Source organism: Stenella coeruleoalba (genome assembly GCF_951394435.1).
Source record: "Stenella coeruleoalba genome assembly, chromosome: 14".
In the NCBI taxonomy this organism is placed as follows: domain Eukaryota; kingdom Metazoa; phylum Chordata; class Mammalia; order Artiodactyla; family Delphinidae; genus Stenella; species Stenella coeruleoalba.
Window position 1 is genome coordinate 63,999,751 of NC_137160.1, and position 18,318 is coordinate 64,018,068.

Below are 18,318 nucleotides of genomic sequence, written 5' to 3' on the forward strand. Positions count from 1 at the left end.
CAGGTGGGATCCGCTCATTTGCCTGAAGAACATTTGGGGCAGTTTTCCTCTCAGATGAACAGAAAATAGTTTGCTTAGCAGACACTCTCATGCTGCCTCACAACAAAACTTAAAGAAATAAAAAAACATTTAGGAAGATTTACCGCTTGCTTGGAGGTACTACGCTAGGCACTTGAAGTATCTGTATATAACCTTCACCGTGCTCAAGGCGAGTGTGCCAGCTCCACGGTGCAGCTGTGGGTCCGAGGCCCAGAGCCGAGCTCCTGCTGTCTCACCGTGGACACTGTTGGTATCTTTTCTCGTAAATAAGCCACTGCACGATGCCCAACAGTGACAGGAACCAAATGTCCAACAGTCCCTCCCGTGGTCATGATTTCTTGGTCTGAAAAGAGGCGGCCAGTGACACCTGCCCAGCAGCGGGGGTCGCTTAAGTTCAGGGAGATGAGAGGAGATGCGTGTGGCAATGCCTTCTCCCCCTACGGCCAAAGGTCTGAAGACCACTCTGGACAGACTAGGATTCCAGTGCCTCCAGAGCACCAGCTGACGGTACTACCGCCATGTTCTACGAGCAAAGTCAAACCAGAAGACGCACTTGCTTGGGAAATGTAATAAAGGACCAGGTGACTCCATATCTTCATGTATGAAATTCCAGTTAAACTAGACATGCACAGTACTATGTTATTTTGGTAACACGGACACAATTTAATGATTCTAATTTTTTTGTAGTTTTTGTTTTTTTACAAGTTAGGTGCCATAAACAGTCAAATAATCCATCTTTTAAAAAGTACGTTTACAACATCAAAAGAATTAAGATGAAATATAAACCTTTCTACTTACAATTTTTATACAGATTAACCAAATCACAAATACCACAAATAAATGTTAAGTTGTAACAATATAATGAATAAACATTCAGATTCTTAATAAAATCTTCCCTTAACATTTGTTTTTAGCTTACCATTATACTAAATAATCTATGCAGAGTTTTGGGGTACAATACCAAGAAGGCACCAACAGTACAAAGCAGGTAACAAAGCAGTTTCAGATCTTGAGTGCTCTACACGGATAAACAGCACAGAAAAGGCCACGAGCTTCAGGGAAGCTGGTGCAAGCCTACAGCATCCCTCTGGATTTCCCGTCTCTGACCCACGATGCCAAGCTGGCTGCAGTGAGGAAGACAGCGCTTCCTCTGCTGGGACATGCCTCTCATCTGTACTAGGAGGATCATATTTCAAACACCAGCACAACAATTTTAAAGCACAAATGCTTTAAAACATAAGCAAAAGGACTGCTCAGATTTTCAAAACCACTACATTTACAAAAATATTTCCCTTAAACTTGGGATTGCTCCAAAACATTGATTTACAAATATAAAAGTATCATGGAAGGACCCAAAGCATGTGTGCATATGTATGTGTATTAACATACTATTACCATACTATAGAAAAATTACCAATTTAAAATCTGTATTAACACGTAAGCAAATAAAGGTCAGTCTCCTCTGAATGGTCTGCGCATGACTGTTACTCGGCTTGTCGTAGGCAGTACACCTGTCTGCCTCAGGGACAGCCACCGACTACTGTGGCCCCGCCACACCCGTCGCTGTGCATGCAGTAGCAGGAGTCACGTGAACACACCGCACACCAACGCAGTGATCTTCTACCCTCATGTCCACGGTCTGCGTGTCTCTACCAGCTTTGAAGGCTGTGTCTGCACAGTCCTCCTGAGTTCTCTCAAGTCCATCCTGCTGGCTTGCTAGGTATTTTGTTTCATACTAAGTGAAAGGACTGGAATGTTTCGACAGGAATTTTTTGCTTACATTTTAGACACCAAAAAAGCCATCAGTCTGAAACTTATCTGCGTGGAGCAGTAATGGAGGCATTCGGGATCACCAGCATGAATTTAGATGACCTAACCTGTACATTTTTAGAGATGAAATATCCAAATGATGAGTCTTTCACACCTAACAGCTAGTACTTTTCACAGGTACCTTGGTTAAGACAATTCCTGACCTGTTAAACCAAGTTTAGCATGATTAGTAAAAAGCACACAACCTGTGGCTACAGGGACTCTAGGATGCAGTTAGTGGTTTCATGCCCATCTGACTCCATGGTACCAGTGAGGTGGGGGGGGGGGGGAAGAGCCTAGAGTCCCCAGGGATTAGTAACCAAGGCTATGGCTTTCTTTCTAGTTAGAGGACTGCAGGTTAACCTCATAATACTGCTAACATTCCATTTAAAAAGTACAAAGAAACAAGAGCAATAAAACTATCAATGCTCCTTTAAAAATGTATCGAGGAACAGTCAAATCTCTGTATCTTTTCAATGCTGTGTGGACCTTCACAAGGCAGCTCTGTGCATGGAGGTGAAAATCACGTATCTCAGGGCAAAAACCTAGATGTAGTTTTGATTTCTGAGGATGAGTCAGCCACCTGCTCTGGCCCGTGAGGTGTGAGCACCAGCACGCTGGGCTGGGGGGTGGGGGGTGGGGGGGTGGAGCCCTTTCCAGCACTCAACTGGGACACAGGCCGGCCCTCTTTAGAAAGAATCAGAGAATCCAACCTGAGACATTTGGGCTGCTTCATCAGAGCCTGACAGAACACTGTAGACCTATGATCTGAAGAAACGAACATGTCAGAATTGATTCTCTGCTGTGTGGAAGGAAAAAAGAACCCTCCAGAAATGCTTTCTAAATCACCTGACGTAAAGCTAAGTGTTCGGGCAGTGCCTGGTGGGAAGGGGAGGCCTGCAAGCCTCTCTGTTCTAAAGCACAGACTGAGCCTGACTGTCCATTTGGACCCGCTAATCCAGAGGAAATCAACACCGAATCTTAACATGAATATGAAGATAGAAGATGTACATTTATTTCCATGAATTACAAGTGCATTGCTGTTCATATTAGCAGGCAGTCTTTATATAACCCATTCTCCATTGCTGTCAAAAATCAAACAAGAAAAAAAGGACAGCTGAGAAATGAAAAGCTAAAAATAGAATTATTTTTCCTAAGTGATCTGCTGGATAGCATTTTCCGTGGAACACAACTCAGAGGTAACAATAGATTTTTTGTTTCAATCATAGGCATGTGGCACTTGGGACAGTCATCTCCGCACAGAAAGCTGTAACAGTCATGCGAGGGTACAGTAATTACTGAACAAGGCAGATTTCTCACCACACAGAGCAGTGGGGGAGTCAAGAGGAGGCACCGCACGGGGACAGAACACCGAGTCCACACCACAGGGTGCGGCGGCGGGAACAAACACTAGAGGGCTCAGGAGGGCAGGGGCTAGGGCTCCTTGCACGCAGGACCTAGTGCTAGCTGCTCCTGACGGCCTGAGCTCGGTGACATCAGAGACGTGAGCGAGCACTTGACGAAAGAACAGTGCTCCAGTCGTGAGCTCACGGAGGCTTTATTACAAACTGTTATATCGTAGGTTGAAAATGAACTTGAGATGCTGACATGCTGTAGGAGGAAAAGGAAGTGTACACTTTCTCATTGAAAGACGCAGTGTTCCTCTCCGCTAGACCCTCAGGCATCGAGCGTGGCTACAGCGCCCGTGGCACCTGTGCCCACTGGGCGTGGAGCTCAGCCCCACACCACCTGGGCAGCCTGCATGACCTCGCGCACCTCTCACCAAATCCCGAGAGAAGCTGCCACTTTACGTCTTTTTGCATAAGTCTTGCAAACACCCAGAACTGTATATAACACATTTTGGCAAGTGCTGTGCCCCTGTAAATGGTACAGGTGGAACTGCCCGATGCAGGATTTCTTCCTTTTATTTAGAAAAAGGGCTGAATTTTCTAAAAGTTGGGCAAGCAGTACATATACCTTACATCTGCTAGAGATTAATATGACAAAAGGAGAGGTGCTGACGAGCACCCACAGGGTCCAGGGGCGGGAGCACGAGCTGCAGGGGCCCCGGCAGGGTGGGAGAGGAGTGCAAAGAGGGGCCGTCACTGCCTTAAAGTGCCCGAGGAGCGGCCACCCTCCCGGAAGGTGAGACGCAGTGACCGACGGTGAGGGCGGGGTCAGCAGGGCATCGGGAGGGAGGACTAGAGAGGGTGGAACCACTGCATCTTTCAAACCAGAAAGCGATTAGTGACTAAAGCAAGGTGAGCAGTAGGTGCCCTGAAGTACATACTGCCACAGGTCACCGGAGGGCGACACACACAGGGGTGCCAGGAACAGTTCTCTGGACTGAAGGAATTCTTTGAAAGCATAAAAGCCACAACTACCAGAAACTGCCCCTCCGAATGGCTCAAAGGAGTCAGGTGGACACGCCGAGACAGGCTGGAGACGGGCCCGGGGTCAGGAGCTGGGAGGAAGAACAGCGATGCCTGCGCGTGGCCCGTCCTCGGAGCCCGTGTCCTGTTGGGAAACAGACAGACCGACTGTGAGCTAAGGGTGAACCACGTGGGAAAAGCAGCAGCAGCAGTGCTAGGAAAACGGAAGAGTGAAAAAGCAAAGGAAAAACACTCCTGCAGAAAAGGTCATCTCCCTCAGAACCACGTGGCACGAGTCACACCCGAGGCTCCTCAAGGGTGGGCTTGCCTCCACGCCCCCATCCCCGGGCACCTTTTCTCTCAGACGTTTCACAGAGGATGTTTCCAGAATACTCAGGGGGAGACACGCACGCTCGCTCACAGCCAGGCCGGCGTCAGTGTTCCCCAGATGCCATTAACCAACGGTCCAAACCAGAGTCTGAGAATCTTTGTAAACACATGTGTGAAGTGGAAAACGCTTCTGCCTCCTATTCTCAGCACGTCTCTCTCTCTGGATGAGCAGGTAGGTCAGAATCAACCACACAGGAGGCAGAAAGTGTTTTTTTTTTTAATGCTCAAGTTTTCTGTGACTAAGCACAACAAGCACAACCAAGTGCTGGTAGGAAGCGTGAAGCTGGTGGGCCTGGACCCTGGAAGTGCAGGAGGCGACCCAATGGCTGCTGTCCCGCCAGGCCCCCCTGGCCCTGCAGATGTCCGAGGATCCCTCAGGAGGCCCCTGAGGTCCCCCATCACTCTCCTAACATCTCTATTTTACTTGAGGAAATTATATTCTGGGTTAAATCCACTCCACCTGTTTCCAGACTAGCAGTTCTTGGCTGTGAGCACAGACGGCTGGGGGTGGGGCGTGGGTGGACGTGGGAATTCCCTCCACCCCGAGGACCATCCTGGGGAGGAGAAGCGCACGTTCTGTGTCTCACGACGAAGCCGCGTGGAGACAGCATGAGGGTAATCGAGTGTGTCAGGATGCGAGCAAAGCAGACCTTCCTTCCCCTGGAGACGTGGCCTGTTAAACGCCCACCGGCAGGTGTCACCTGGCTCACAGGCACTGCCAGGTGGATAGTCCTTGTCTGCTGCTCGGGGAGACGAGCTCGGGGGACAAGACGTGACCTCCCCCTAGAGGCGTGCCACCATGAACTGCAGCCACACCTAGCAGCTGGCAGAAAACTAAAACTGCCCTAAATGCTTTTATCTTTAATGAAACCAAAGGGAAACAACAGATGAATGCTCCTAGTAATCAGTCCCCCACCACCCCCCGAGAAAGTCCAGCGACGGGCTGGAGAAGGAGGAAGAAAGGCAGGTACCACCTCCTCTTCCCCAGCTTCTCAGGGAAGCAGGTAAGGAGATGGTCTGTAAGGATGAGGCTGAGACCCAAGGCTGGAGGAATCGGAGACTTGTCACAATGTATTAACCACTTATACCTTTTTACCTTTCCAGTGAAAACATTTCTAAAATAGAGCTCCTTAAACAAAATATAATGAACATACTTTGACCCTTTACAATCACTCAGAGCCGCCACTAAGAACATCAGCGAGCAGGGGACACCTAGGGTCTCCTCTGGAGCGGTCCCTGCTGTCCCCTCCAGCAAAGCCCCCACAGCTGTATGAGCACGTTTCCCCAGCGGCCCCGTGTGTCACAGCACCAACACCTCCAGGCTCTCCTCTGTGCAGTTCCGCCCTCGCTGCAGACTGGAAACTCACACCCCGGTCCCTCCACCTCCCTGGGGAGCAAATCTAGGTGAAAAAAGATTTCTGAGTCTAAAGGATCTGGACTCTCTGCCTAGTTTTGCCACCGATGTATAATCTTGAGCAAAATGCTTAAACACACTCCTTCAGTTTCGTCAAGCGTAGACCTGGGCTGTGTGCTGACTTCAGAAAACGCTGCTGTGATCATCAAAAGGCAATGTCTGTGAAAGAACCTGGCCCAGAGCTTAACAACGCCCCCAACCCACCCTCCTCTGCACTCACTCTTCTATCCTAGATGACTAAATTATAAGTCAGTCTAGATGTTGGAAATTTCCTTTGAAATGCACAGAAAAAAACAAGATGGATTGATGGGCAGATGGAGGAATGCATGGACAGATACGTGAAAAGGCAAAGAAAGTATAATAAAACGTTAATCATAGGATCGGGGTGGTGGGAATATGGGTGTCTACTGTAAAACCCTCAACTTCTCAGAATAGGTAAAAATTGTCATTTAAAAAACGTTTGGGAAAAAAATCAGGCTACAAGCACATTCTGTGCCTTCTGTGTGCCTGGAGGAAGTGAACTAAACACAGAGCAACCCCCCTGCCACCGCCTCCACTGGTGACAGGCCCCAACCCTGGATACTCAGAGCTGGGGTGGGCCCCGGGTGGGCTTGGTCCCCGTGTGCTAATGGCCTCCAGTAGGCATCCAGTCAGCAGCCTTGTCCTGTGGCCCAGGACCCTAGTCACTGTCACGTTCCCCTGTGCCTGCTGCCTGACCAGCCACCCCACAAGTCCCTGCTGAGGTCCCGCCACCCAGACTGCCCAGTGTCAGATGCCCTGACACTTCAGGACCTGAGACCACCTGTGAGGAGAGGCGGGCCCCTCCCCACCAGCGGGGCGCCCCCTCCCGGCGCTCTGCATCTTTGGGGTCGAACCCTCCCCTGGTGCAGCACCACAATGCTGGGCCTGACTCCCTGGGTCCTGCCATCAGGCTGCTAGAAAGCAAAGCCTGGGTCTTACCCATCCGTTCCCTCCTACCCGGCACTAAAGTACGTGACAGGGATTAAATGAACAATGACAAACTGATAGCTCCATCACCCCCAGATGTTCTACACCAAAGATGTGCATGATGGTCTGTGTCTTTCTCCCCTCTCAGGCCACGTGCTCCTCGGGGGCCACGTTCAGTCCTGTCTGTTCTGCTCACTGGGGTGAGCACACAGCATGTATGCCCTGAAACCAGAAGGCAGGGAAATCAGGGGCCATGAACACACAGGAAAGCAACCCATGGAAGGGACCATACAGAAAGTTGCTCAGCTCGACCTTCCAGGCCAGGGGTCAGTGGCCTAATTTGTAAAGAGCCAGCCAAAAGCTTATTCACCCAACGCAGCCAGGCTGACCTGGCACGGACACGGGGACGGAAGAGCAGGCCCCTGGCAGAGACAATCCCCCCACTGTGAATGCAGGCAGAGAGGCCAGGAAGGGGTGAAAACGGCTGGGTCCCAGGGGCCGCTTTCCTTCTGTTGGTGAATGACCGCACAGTGCCTTGTGTGCAACAAATTCTTCAAGAGATTGTCCTGATGTGAGGTGTGGACGGATGAACGCTTCCAACCCCACTGGACTGGCCTCTCTGTCCCCTGCGGCATCTCCCCTTCCTGCTCAGACACTTCCTGAAGGTTGGCTGCTAGGGGCACATGTGCTCGGGCTTGGAGTCTGGCCTCCAGTGTGTCCCAGCAAGGGCCTGCCAGTCCCCCTCCCTTGCTTGGTTAGGGAATCGGGGTCTTTTAGGCTCTGCTCCCCTCACTCCCCTGCAGTCACTGCTTCTCCCGACCACACCCCAGTCTGAGCCCCAGGTCTGGAAGCTCCTCTCCCACCCTCTCCTCTGCCCTGGTCCAGCCCTGGTGGCTCTGTGAGTAGGTGAGCTGATCGCATCTGCTTGTAGCCCCCCTTCCGCCCTTCCCTATCCCCTGATCTGAGCTCCGGGGCTGGGACCCTGCCTTAGCACCGCTGCCTGTCCTTGGCAGCTGCTTCTGGTGGGACTGCCAGTGGCAGGCACTGAGAGGAAAAGCCTTCCTTCTTCTGCCTCTAGTGACACATGGCTCTTCGGGAGGGGTGGTCCTGGGTTTCAGAGGTACTGGAGGGTGGTGGTGACTCAGGCCCCTGAGGTCCCTGGGTCAGTGGCAGTCGGGCTCCTGACCCTCCTCAGCAATGGTGATGCTCTAACAGCTGCAGTTCTGGCAGGGGCCCGGCACCCTCCGGGCCTGCTGACCAGACAGATGCTGGCTCACATCGCTTCCCCTCAGCCCCTGCAGACCCCCGTCTGCAGGAAGCCCCACCGCCCCGCTCTTGCTCTCCAGCCCTTCCACAGCCTCCTGACTGATCACACACCCTCTGTGTGAAATAGCTCAAGCAGCTTCTGATCTCAAGCCTGGACGCTGCCCAACACAGGCAACCTCAGACCAACCCTCAGCCTGACCCCAGTATGTGAAAATAAATAAAAAGGCCCAGGCAGGAGAGAATGGACTTAAGATCCAGCTGAGAATCCCCAATGCCCACTGCTGCAGAATCCCCCACTTCGTAACCCTGCCTGGAGCCCCCTCGGTCACCTGTCTGCAGACCCCACTGCCAGGCCATCCAGCTGCCCCGGGCCGGTCTGTCCAAAGCATTTCCCCAGCAGGTGCCTCAACCCTTGGTCATAATTCTTTATCTCACTGCTCATTTCTACAGAGTTCTAACACAACAAGCCCCACTCTCTCTCCCGTTCCGTATATTCTCTAAAATTGAGATCTGTGTTTCCTCTTTTTGAACACTTTTTACCTGTCTCCTCTGCTAGGATTTACTATATGGTTAAAGCTCCAGGTACCTGAGAAATTTAAGATCTGTATCCTGGCTGGAATCTAGCGGTCTCTTCAAAAATGAGTTCTTTGAGCTTTTCCTTGGGCAAGTCATCCAATTCCATGTCAAACTTGAATGGTGCTTCGGCGATGGGCTTGAAAAGAAAATAGAACGTTTAGACAAAAGTGGTTGCGGCTGAGGCAGTCATTCACTGCTCCACAGAAAGACCATAGCTCAGGCTTTCGAACTGAGATGGCAGGACTGGCACCTGTGATGAGCAGCCCTGTGCTGCACCCCAGTCACGGAAGTGCACCTCCCGAGAGCCCTGAACCAGTGAGAGGGAGCGTCCCCACATGATTCTCCAATGTCTTCAGGCACTGCATGCACATGGCAGCCACAGGAATCTGCTGTGATGGGAGGGCTGCTGCTGGTGGTAGTATGTGTATACAATCAAGACCCTCAATACTTGAATAAATGCATTTGATTACATACATTACGGTATCTTTATATGAAGAAGTAATACGGAGCCATTAAAAAGTGAAGCCGCAAGGAAGGTGAAAATCATGGCAAAATGCCCATATTTGTGTTAAACAGAATGAACTCTATTTTTAAAATTTAGATATAGAAATATAAGACTGAGAAGGAAACACTCCAAAATTTTAATAATGATAACCGCATAACAAGACTACAAAGTGATCTTTCTTGTATTTTTCTGCAAGTTTTTGCTTTTCTTTAGTATACTTTCTCTATAAATAACCAGAAATCTAATACTGTCTATTCATATCAAAAAACCTCCATGCATACTCAACGACAAAAGAGGTAGTCAGTTAATATTTTGATTTGTAAGCACCCCCCTCCAAACGAATGCAATGTTACAGAACCTGATGACGATACAGCTGTTACCAGGCACCCCAGACCTTATCCATGTCACCCTCACACCATGTATTAAGGGAAAGGAAACGTGCACCCCAAACTCTGCGCTAGGCCCTGGCCTCTTGAAAGGGGGAAAAGAGAAAAACAAGCAGCTCCTCTCCCTGAAGGAGGGCTCGACGTACGGGACCCTACACATGCCACCCTTCTAATCCGCCTGGCCCCCTTTGGGTGTGGGGTACCACCCCAGCCTGAAAGTAGGACGTGGGGCTTAGGAAACCGCCAGCTCACAGGGCAGTAAGAGCCCCAGGTCCCATGTTTTCAGCTGCTCCTCTGTTATGTACCACGGAGGTCGCGTCAACTGTTTCCGGGAAAGGCTGTGGAAGGGGAAGCTGACTGATATATGTTTGATTTCCTCTTTCTCTTTTTCATGTAACTGCGTTTCACTTTTGTAGTTAGTTCTTCCTTTCCTCTTCCATTTCCCCTTTAACACATTCCTCTTGGTTCTCCCTTTTTAAAAAACAGGAGTGTGAAGGCTTACTGTCTATGCATTTGAACCTCAACTAGAAAGATCCACATTTCTGGTTCCTACTGCACTTTCCTTCATTATCCTCCAGAGAACAAAGTTAAAAGTGAGTCCCCAGAGGAATCAAAGAGCCAAGGAACGGGGACTTTTGGACAGAAGATGCCCGACATGCAGCACCTGCATGCCCGGTGTGTACTGGAGACTCGCGCACGCACCTCTGCGACCAGCATTCCTCATCACGACAGGCTCTCGTGTCTCTAGGGAGGCACACACGGAGGCAGACACGAAGCCACCAAGCTCTGGTGGGACTGTCCTGGCTGACCTGTCCCCTCCTCCCCTCCACCCTCAGGGTGGGCCCTGCAGTTCCATGTCTCTTCCTGCCACAGGCCATGACCACAGTCCTGGGATCCCTTTCCTGCCTGTGCTCCCCTCCCCTTCCATTTCCCCGGCCCCACCCGGTGCAGGGGACCTAAAGGAAGGGGTTTCAGGCTGTGGGGACAGCACTAGTCTCAGGCACATGATGGCAGGGCCACTCAGCCGGGGGGGTGCAGGCTCTCACCTCGTCACTTGGGTCGTAGTACTGCTCCAGGTACGGGTGGGCCAGAGCCTGTTCCACCTCAATCCTCTTATGAGGGTTGAACGTCAACATCTTGTCCAGTAAATCCAGAGCTACAAAGAGAAAGGTTTTGAAGAGGTGAGAAGCCAAAGAAAAAGTCAATGAAATACTCTCTCGTCTTCCTGTTTAAGTCCACTGACCCACAAGACAACCGAGCTAAAGGAGCCCCCACCACCCAGGGGTGCCTGTTCCATCTCTGAGCTTGAGTCTGAGCACCTGTTAGTAGAGACCCAGACTCAGGAAGGTGATATGCTCAGCAAAGGCTCCACATAGTGGCCAGGATTCAAGCCCAAGTCTGCCCCCAAAACCTGGCCTTGTCCTAAATCACAGCTCTGCTCGCAGGGTCAAAAGCAGAGGTTTTATGTATGTACCGCTCTTAAGTCAACTCCAAAGTCAGTTCTGCAATGGTCACTGCCTCCCATGTGGTTTCAGCCTCCTCCTTCCAGGTCCTGGCTGAGAGGCATGTATAAAGCACAGGCCCCCTGGCCTGCTCTGCAGCCTGGCGTCTTTCTCCAAGGCCCCAAACTACAAGTATTCTCTCGACCTGGCCGGCAGTTCAGCCCTGACCACCTTTTTCATGTCGACAATGCAGCAAGGCAGCAAGTGCAGGGCCAACAGGAACAAGCCGGAGGCGGTGGCCAATGAGCAGCCTGCCCTGGGGCCTCTACAGAGTATCTAGGCACCACCTCAGGCCGCGAGGACAGCCAAGGGGCACGGCTGACAGTGGCTGGGACCAGGGTTAAGGGTCATGTGACAAAATACTTCCTGTATTTAGTGTCAGAAGTAGGTTTCAATGAGGGAGAATACATGCTAGAAAAGACATCACTGTTCTGGTAAAGAGGTAACAAAGAGGGCTTCTTTTAAAACTATCTCCTTTTATTTAACAATGCTCAGACCAGTGGTGCTCACGGCCCTGAGACACCCCTAAGAAATCCAAGGGCTCCAAGAAATAAATCTAACAACTACTAGGTAGGGCTTCCATGGTGGCGCAGTGGTTGAGAGTCTGCCTGCCGATGCAGGGGACACGGGTTCGTGCCCCGCTCTGGGAAGATCCCACATGCCGCGGAGCGGCTGGGCCCGTGAGCCATGGCCGCTGAGCCTGAGCGTCCGGAGCCTGTGCTCCGCAACGGGAGAGGCCACAACAGTGAGAGGCCGCAACAGTGAGAGGCCCGCGTACCGCAAAAAAAAACCTACCAGGTAATTATTAAGAACACACATTTTTAGAAAATGTATTGACACTAACAAAAACAAAAGCACTGGCATCTACTTAATGAAGCCTTGTTACTCACGGTGATAGTTTCTTATTAGGTTATCAACCTCGTCCATCTGCAAATGAGCACCCGACTCTAAGCTCTAGGATAAAGAACGGTGATGGAAAATCACTGTAGTCACTAGGAAATGTGCTCCCCGATGGAGAGCAGCTGGCAGCTGGCCAGGAAGTCGCCAGGAGAGAGCGAGTGGGTGGAGTGCCCCACTGCCCGAAGTTGTGGCCCCCACGTGCACATCCCTGCACACCACCCCTACTCACCTTCAATCAGGAGATCATCGATGTGGTACACTGTGTGATGGACATAAGAAATTCCACACAACAAAGGACTTTTTTCATGTCCATAAAGTGAAGTGTGAAAAACAGTACGTTTTTTTTAAAGCCCACATAATGAATTTCTACAAATAGTACATTTTCAAACTGGTAGATGGGCGAACACACCTGCTGGGCCTCAGAGCCCTACCATACCTAACACAGGTACTAAAACCGACCTCAATTCCCGCTCCCGCCCCCCTCCCCTAGAGCTCACAGACATTTCCCCAAGGAATGCCTTGAGATCAGATAACCTCCATCCATGTCAGGAGAAGCCGAGGGCCCAGCCACAGTCAAGAGTCTAACAGCATTATTTTTAAATTCCAAGTCTTGTTGATATTAAGGAGGGATGCACTCCAAGGCAACTGGATGCTCTGCAGCTGACACACTCCTAAAACAGACCTTTCAGTTCCTTCAAGTTCAATCCTAGGCAACACTTTCAAAAGAAAAGAGCTTTTTAAATTTTTTTTTTTCTACTTGAAAACTGACTGGCTCTCCAGCCTCTTTTGACTGCAGCGCTATTTCTGCACTGCTTGCAGCTACAGGAGGGGAGGGGGGGAGATGGGAAGCAGCTGGCAGGTGCTGCTCCCACAGTCAGGGAGCCCGGCCTCCCTCCTCCCACATGCTCAGCATCCCGCTGGCACCACTCCGACGTATGAATCACACTGGCTGTGCATAGGATGCAGATTTTATTTTCCCTAAAAGACTGAAGCCCCTTCAAGGCCAGGATGACATCTGACCACGATCCTGACTCTCCCTGGTGGCGGCCATGAGCCCACACCTCCCCTCTAACTCCGGGGGGTGTGCAGCAACATGACCCCACCCTTCCGGCTCATCAGTCACTTCTCCTTCCAGGTCCTGGGGCGGGTCACCCGGCTGGCAGCACTGCTCTGGGGCCGTCTCACCTACCCAGCAACACTCTGATCCCAGATTAAGGTTGCCATCTGTCATTTCCATCCTCAGCTCGAATTTCTGAGCAGAGGCAGAGAAAAAGCCCACCTGTGCAGACTGTGCCACCGCAACAGTGCTTCTCAAACTTTCTGATCTCAGAGCCCTACTCTTGAAAACTGAGGATCAATTATTAAAAAGCAGCGAATTCAACTCACAATTCAAACAACTGCACAGCACCATCCTTTGAGGAAACCACTGCACTCAGTACGTGGCAGATGTGTTCTGCGTGCACTTATCCCGCGCTGTCACATGGAACACTAAAAAGACTGGCACAAAGGACAGGACACAACAAAGCGACTTCTCTGTGCTGCTTAACCAAAGGCACCTCACACGCAGCTGCCCTGGTTTTAGCTGGGAGGCTGGCACTGCCGCCTCGCCCTGCACTGAGCACAGATGGCAGCACAAGGGACAGGGTGCAGGATGCCTCAGTGTCATCATGAAAGGAGTTTTCACCTCACCAACCCCCTGGAAGGATCTTGGGGACCTTAGAGGTCTAAGGAGCATACTACCAAGAACTGCTGAGCCACAAAAACTCAAGATCTTTAATCTTATCATGGTCCCCAAGAGCTCGGGGAAAGCCCTGGTCAGCCCTTCTCTACTCACATGGGTGGATCATGCCCTTCCTGCCCACCGGCCCTCATTCCTCTCAGCACAACTTTCTGAGAAAATCAATATCCCCAGGGGTGACCTTCCTGGGCATTCCTCCACCAGATCCACATGCATCCTTCTGTTCAAAGAGGAGACCCTCTCCCCACCCAAAGCCGATCCTCCCTGCTGCCCTCACCTGGCCCAGTCCTTTCTGTCTCCATGTTCCCATTCCTCTTATGTGGTCACCCATGACCTGAACTGGAGGCCTCTATGCCATGTGGAGGTGCTGAACTCGGCCACATTCTCACAAGGCATTATCTGTGTCCATCTCCTCTACAGGTTGCGAGAATCCCCATCCCTCCTGCACTGCCCAGGGAAGATTCTTGTCCAGTTCCTTACACATCTCACTCTTCACCTCCCCAGCCTCTTCCAGGATTTCAAATGCCATCTGTTAAAAAACTCCTAAATCTACTGTCAGCTCAGGACTCTCACTCTCTGTATACAGAGACTCTCTGTAGGTAATGAAATAGAATACAGCTTATCCCATTGAGAACATATATATGTATATGCATTTACAGGAGCAGTAATAAAGTCTGGAGGCTTTTCAAATACCAGGTTATCTGAGAAATGGACACAGACTTCTCACAAGAACGGCATTTTTTAAAATTTCAAAAAATAGGGGAATTCCCTGGCAGTCCAGTGGTTAATACTCCGCTCTTCCACTGCAGGAGATACCAGTTTGACCCCTGGTCGGGGAACTAAAATCCCGCATGCTGCATGGCATGGCCAAAAAAACCCCCCAAAAACTAAAAAACGAAAAACAAAAGTGGGACCAAGAGAACAGAATTCCTCATCTTTCTTTACGCGCTGACAGCCGTCTGCTGGCTTTGCGCACCTGACCTCTAACCACACGGAGCTGCACTTGCCATGGGGGAGCTCTCAGGATTGCCCGTGGGAGCGGTGACACCAGCTCGGCCACATTCACCAGGTTCTCTTGGCCACAGTGACTGTCAAGGGTGTGGACACAGAGGCAGTGAGTGTCAGCCCCACACTTGGGCTAAAACTATCAGGAAACAGGTCAGCGTGAGCCTGGAGATGCTGGTGGCCATCGTGTCACCATGAGAAAAGAGGCTGGTTAACAAGAAAGATGGAACAGAGGAAGGCAATGCTGAATGACAAAGTCCAGATTGTGGTCAAAGGAGCTACGCCTGGAATCAAAGCCCGGCTGGGCCTGTCGGTTCCGAGAGCCGGTGAAGTCCTTCTTCAGGCCAAGGCCAGTCCCAGTGGGTTCTCATGAAGTGGACAGAGAAGGCCTCAAAGAGCCGACCCTCCAGTCTGTGATGACTCACCCCACGCCCACAGCCCCATTGCTCAGTGGGAACCACTGCTCATCTCTGGACACATTTTGTAGAATTTCCCTGTGCATCTTCTTTCACACAGTTGAGATCATATTATACATAACAAAGGCTGTGTTATCTCCTCAGTCAACTCTGCTCATTAGTATTTTCCCATGCTACAAAAACTTTGTAAAAATCACTTTTAGGGACTTGATATAATATTCCTTTGAGTAGATGTATCAGCTGACTCTGATCCATGAACAATGAACAGTTAGCGCTGAGGTTGTTTCTAACAATTTTTTAAAAAATTTATTTATTTATTCTTGGCTGCGTTGGGTCTTCATTGTTCCGTGTGGGCTTCTCACTGTGGTGGCTTCTCTTGTGGAGCACAGGCTCTAGGCCTGTGGGCTTCAGTACTTGTGGCACGCAGGCTCAGTAGTTGTGGCTCGCAGGCTCTAGAGCATAGGCTCAGTAGTTTTGACGCACAGGCGTAGCTGCTCCGCGGCATGTGGGATCTTCCCGGAGCAGGGCTCAAACTCGTGTCTCCTGCATTGGCAGGCAGATTCGTAACCACTGTGCCACCAGGGAAGCCGTTTCTAACAATTTAACACGGCCCAGACTAAACTCGCAACTGCTAACTCCCGACTGGCTCCTCCCACAGTGACCCTCGGCTCAGTACCTCTTCGTGGAAGTTGTGTGTTCTTGTCCTTTGGCTCATGTATTTTATCCACTGATGTCTTAGAGTTCTCTCTGCTCTTTAAACACTAATAACATTAACGAGAAGTCTAACATTAAGAACTACTGCTCTTAACCCTGCCTAATATTCTTAGCTCTCAACCTTCCCAATTATCCTATGAGGTAGGTAAAACTTGCCCCAATTTTGAGATGAGGAAAATGTGAAAAAGTGAGGTCACAAGTCTGCACTCAGGAGGCCAATTGTAGAGCACAGGACCTAACCACCATGTGTGTGGCCATCAACAAAACAGGACAGGGATTCTTTAGATGTTATTCAATCTAGAACAAATTATACCTATTTGTCCACACCTGGTCTAATCTAGTTTAAATTTTAAACTTTTAAATCTACTACCTTTCATTTATGTTTGTCTTTTTTTTTTTAATTAATTAATTTATTTTTGGTTGCGTTGGGTCTTTGTTGCCGCGCACGGGCTTTCTCTAGTTGTGGCGAGTGTGGGGCTACTCTTCATTGCGGTGCGCAGGCTTCTCCTTGCGGTGGCTTCTCTTGTTGCGGAACACGGGTTCTAGGTGCGTGGGCTTCAGTAGTTGCAGCATGCAGGCTCTAGAGTGCAGCCTCAGTAGTTGTAGCACACAGGCTTAATTGCTCCGCAGCATGTGGGATCTTCCCAGACCAGGGATTGAACCCGCGTCCCCTGCACTGGCAGGCAGATTCTCATCCACTGCGCCACCTTGGTTTGTTTTTAAAGCTTAGGAAGATATTCTTCCCCCACGCAGAGATCAGAAAAATACTGAATGCTCTAAATATCGCTAGTTTTTAATAGTATGATTTTTTTAAAAGTATTTGCTCATCAATTGTTTTGGAATTCACTTTGATGTGTGAATAGTGATTTAAATTGGTTTTCTTCCAAACAGCTATTCAACTAGCCCAGTACCATCTGCTGAAGAATAATCATTTCTTCCCCCTCACAGGAGTAATTTTGGAGAGAATCCTAAGCTAGATTCCTTTGAAGAAAAATCTACAATACTACTGGTTCAAGGGACTCAGCAGTCAGAAATTTCCAACAAACGTGAAAAAATATTCAACCTCACTCTTAATTAAAGAAAACCAAATTAAAATGTCACTTCCCCCCCATTTGGTTGGCAAACCCAAAAGTGCAATACCCAGAATTGCTGGAACAAAAGACATGTGACAGAATTGCCAAGCTGCCTTTCAGAGAGACTCCACAGATTCACACTCCACCAGCTGCCTCTGAGAAGATCCCCTGCCTTGACCACACAGCGGATTATCAAACTCTGTGATTCTTGCTACTGTGATGAGTGGGAAAAAAATGGAATTACTGACCTTTCAATGTTCATATCTCATATAATAAATAACAATGAGTCCCTTTTCCTATATTTAAGAGACATTTACATTTCCTTTTCTGTGAACTATTTGAGTTCACTTGGGTTTTCCCATAAGATCTTATGGAAAAATGTGAACAAACATTTTGGCCAACCCAATATTATTGACCAGACTTAAAAGCGCCAGTGTTTCAGCTTGAAAGTTTTAATTTCTTGAGATCCCCGAGGTCTTCCATTCATTTCTTCCTGTTATTTTCATGCAAATCTAGACTATTAGCTACCTGCATGCAGGTTCTTAAATCTGTCTTATTGCTGTTCTATGTCCAGGGCCTTAGAACAGACACCCATCTATTTATTAAATGAATACATTTACCAATGCTGTACTAAGAAACCAGAAGCAACCTGGTGGCATATAAATATGGCCCCCATTTCTTTGCAGCTCCTCCCATGAAGGGGTGGATTCATTTCTCCCCCTCTTGAGTCGGGCCTGACCTTGTGATGTGCTCTGACCAACGGACTGTGGCAGAAATGTCCATTTCTGAGACCCAGCCAGGAGAGACCTTGCAGCTCCTGCTCTGGTTCTTTTGGAATGCTGTTGCCAGCATGAGAAACCCAGTCTGGTCCACTGCAGGACGAGAGCCAACAGGGTGCTAGGTGCTGTGAGGCACCCTTAGGCCATGCAGCATGAGGCGAGCCGAGCAGACCCGCCCAGCTGCACCAAGCCCCGTGGGCTTTGGAACAAATATGTGCTGGTCGGGTTTTTAAAATTTTTGGTAATAAGGGTCAATTTTAGTAAGATCCTCTTCTATATCTTATTTCACAAGGTGCCACATTAACCTAGTTTTGGTTTGGTTTGGTTTGACTGAACTGTTTCTAAGTTTCAGGTGTGCAGCATCATATGGGGTGATCTGAAGGCCCGGGGTTGTGGAGAGGTTTGTTGCACAGCAACAGATAACTGATGTAAATGTCAATGTCCAACATGAGGTTGTGAAAGACACTACAGGCCACCCACAAGGGA

The 18,318-nt window shown here is 49.7% G+C and overlaps 1 protein-coding gene across 1 annotated transcript in view; it reads right to left on the minus strand.

Moving 5' to 3' along the window:
• Positions 1-678: 678 nt before the first annotated feature.
• Positions 679-18,318, minus strand: part of MAPK1 (mitogen-activated protein kinase 1) — a 95,489-nt gene continuing 77,849 nt past the window's right edge. Inside the window, exons 7-9 of the mRNA XM_079941728.1 lie at positions 10,752-10,861; positions 8,825-8,950; positions 679-4,365 (exon numbers count right to left, since the gene is read on the minus strand). Of these exons, the coding sequence (XP_079797854.1) occupies positions 8,834-8,950; positions 10,752-10,861 (227 nt within the window). The 3' untranslated portion in view covers positions 679-4,365; positions 8,825-8,833. The remainder of the gene's footprint in view (positions 4,366-8,824; positions 8,951-10,751; positions 10,862-18,318) is intronic.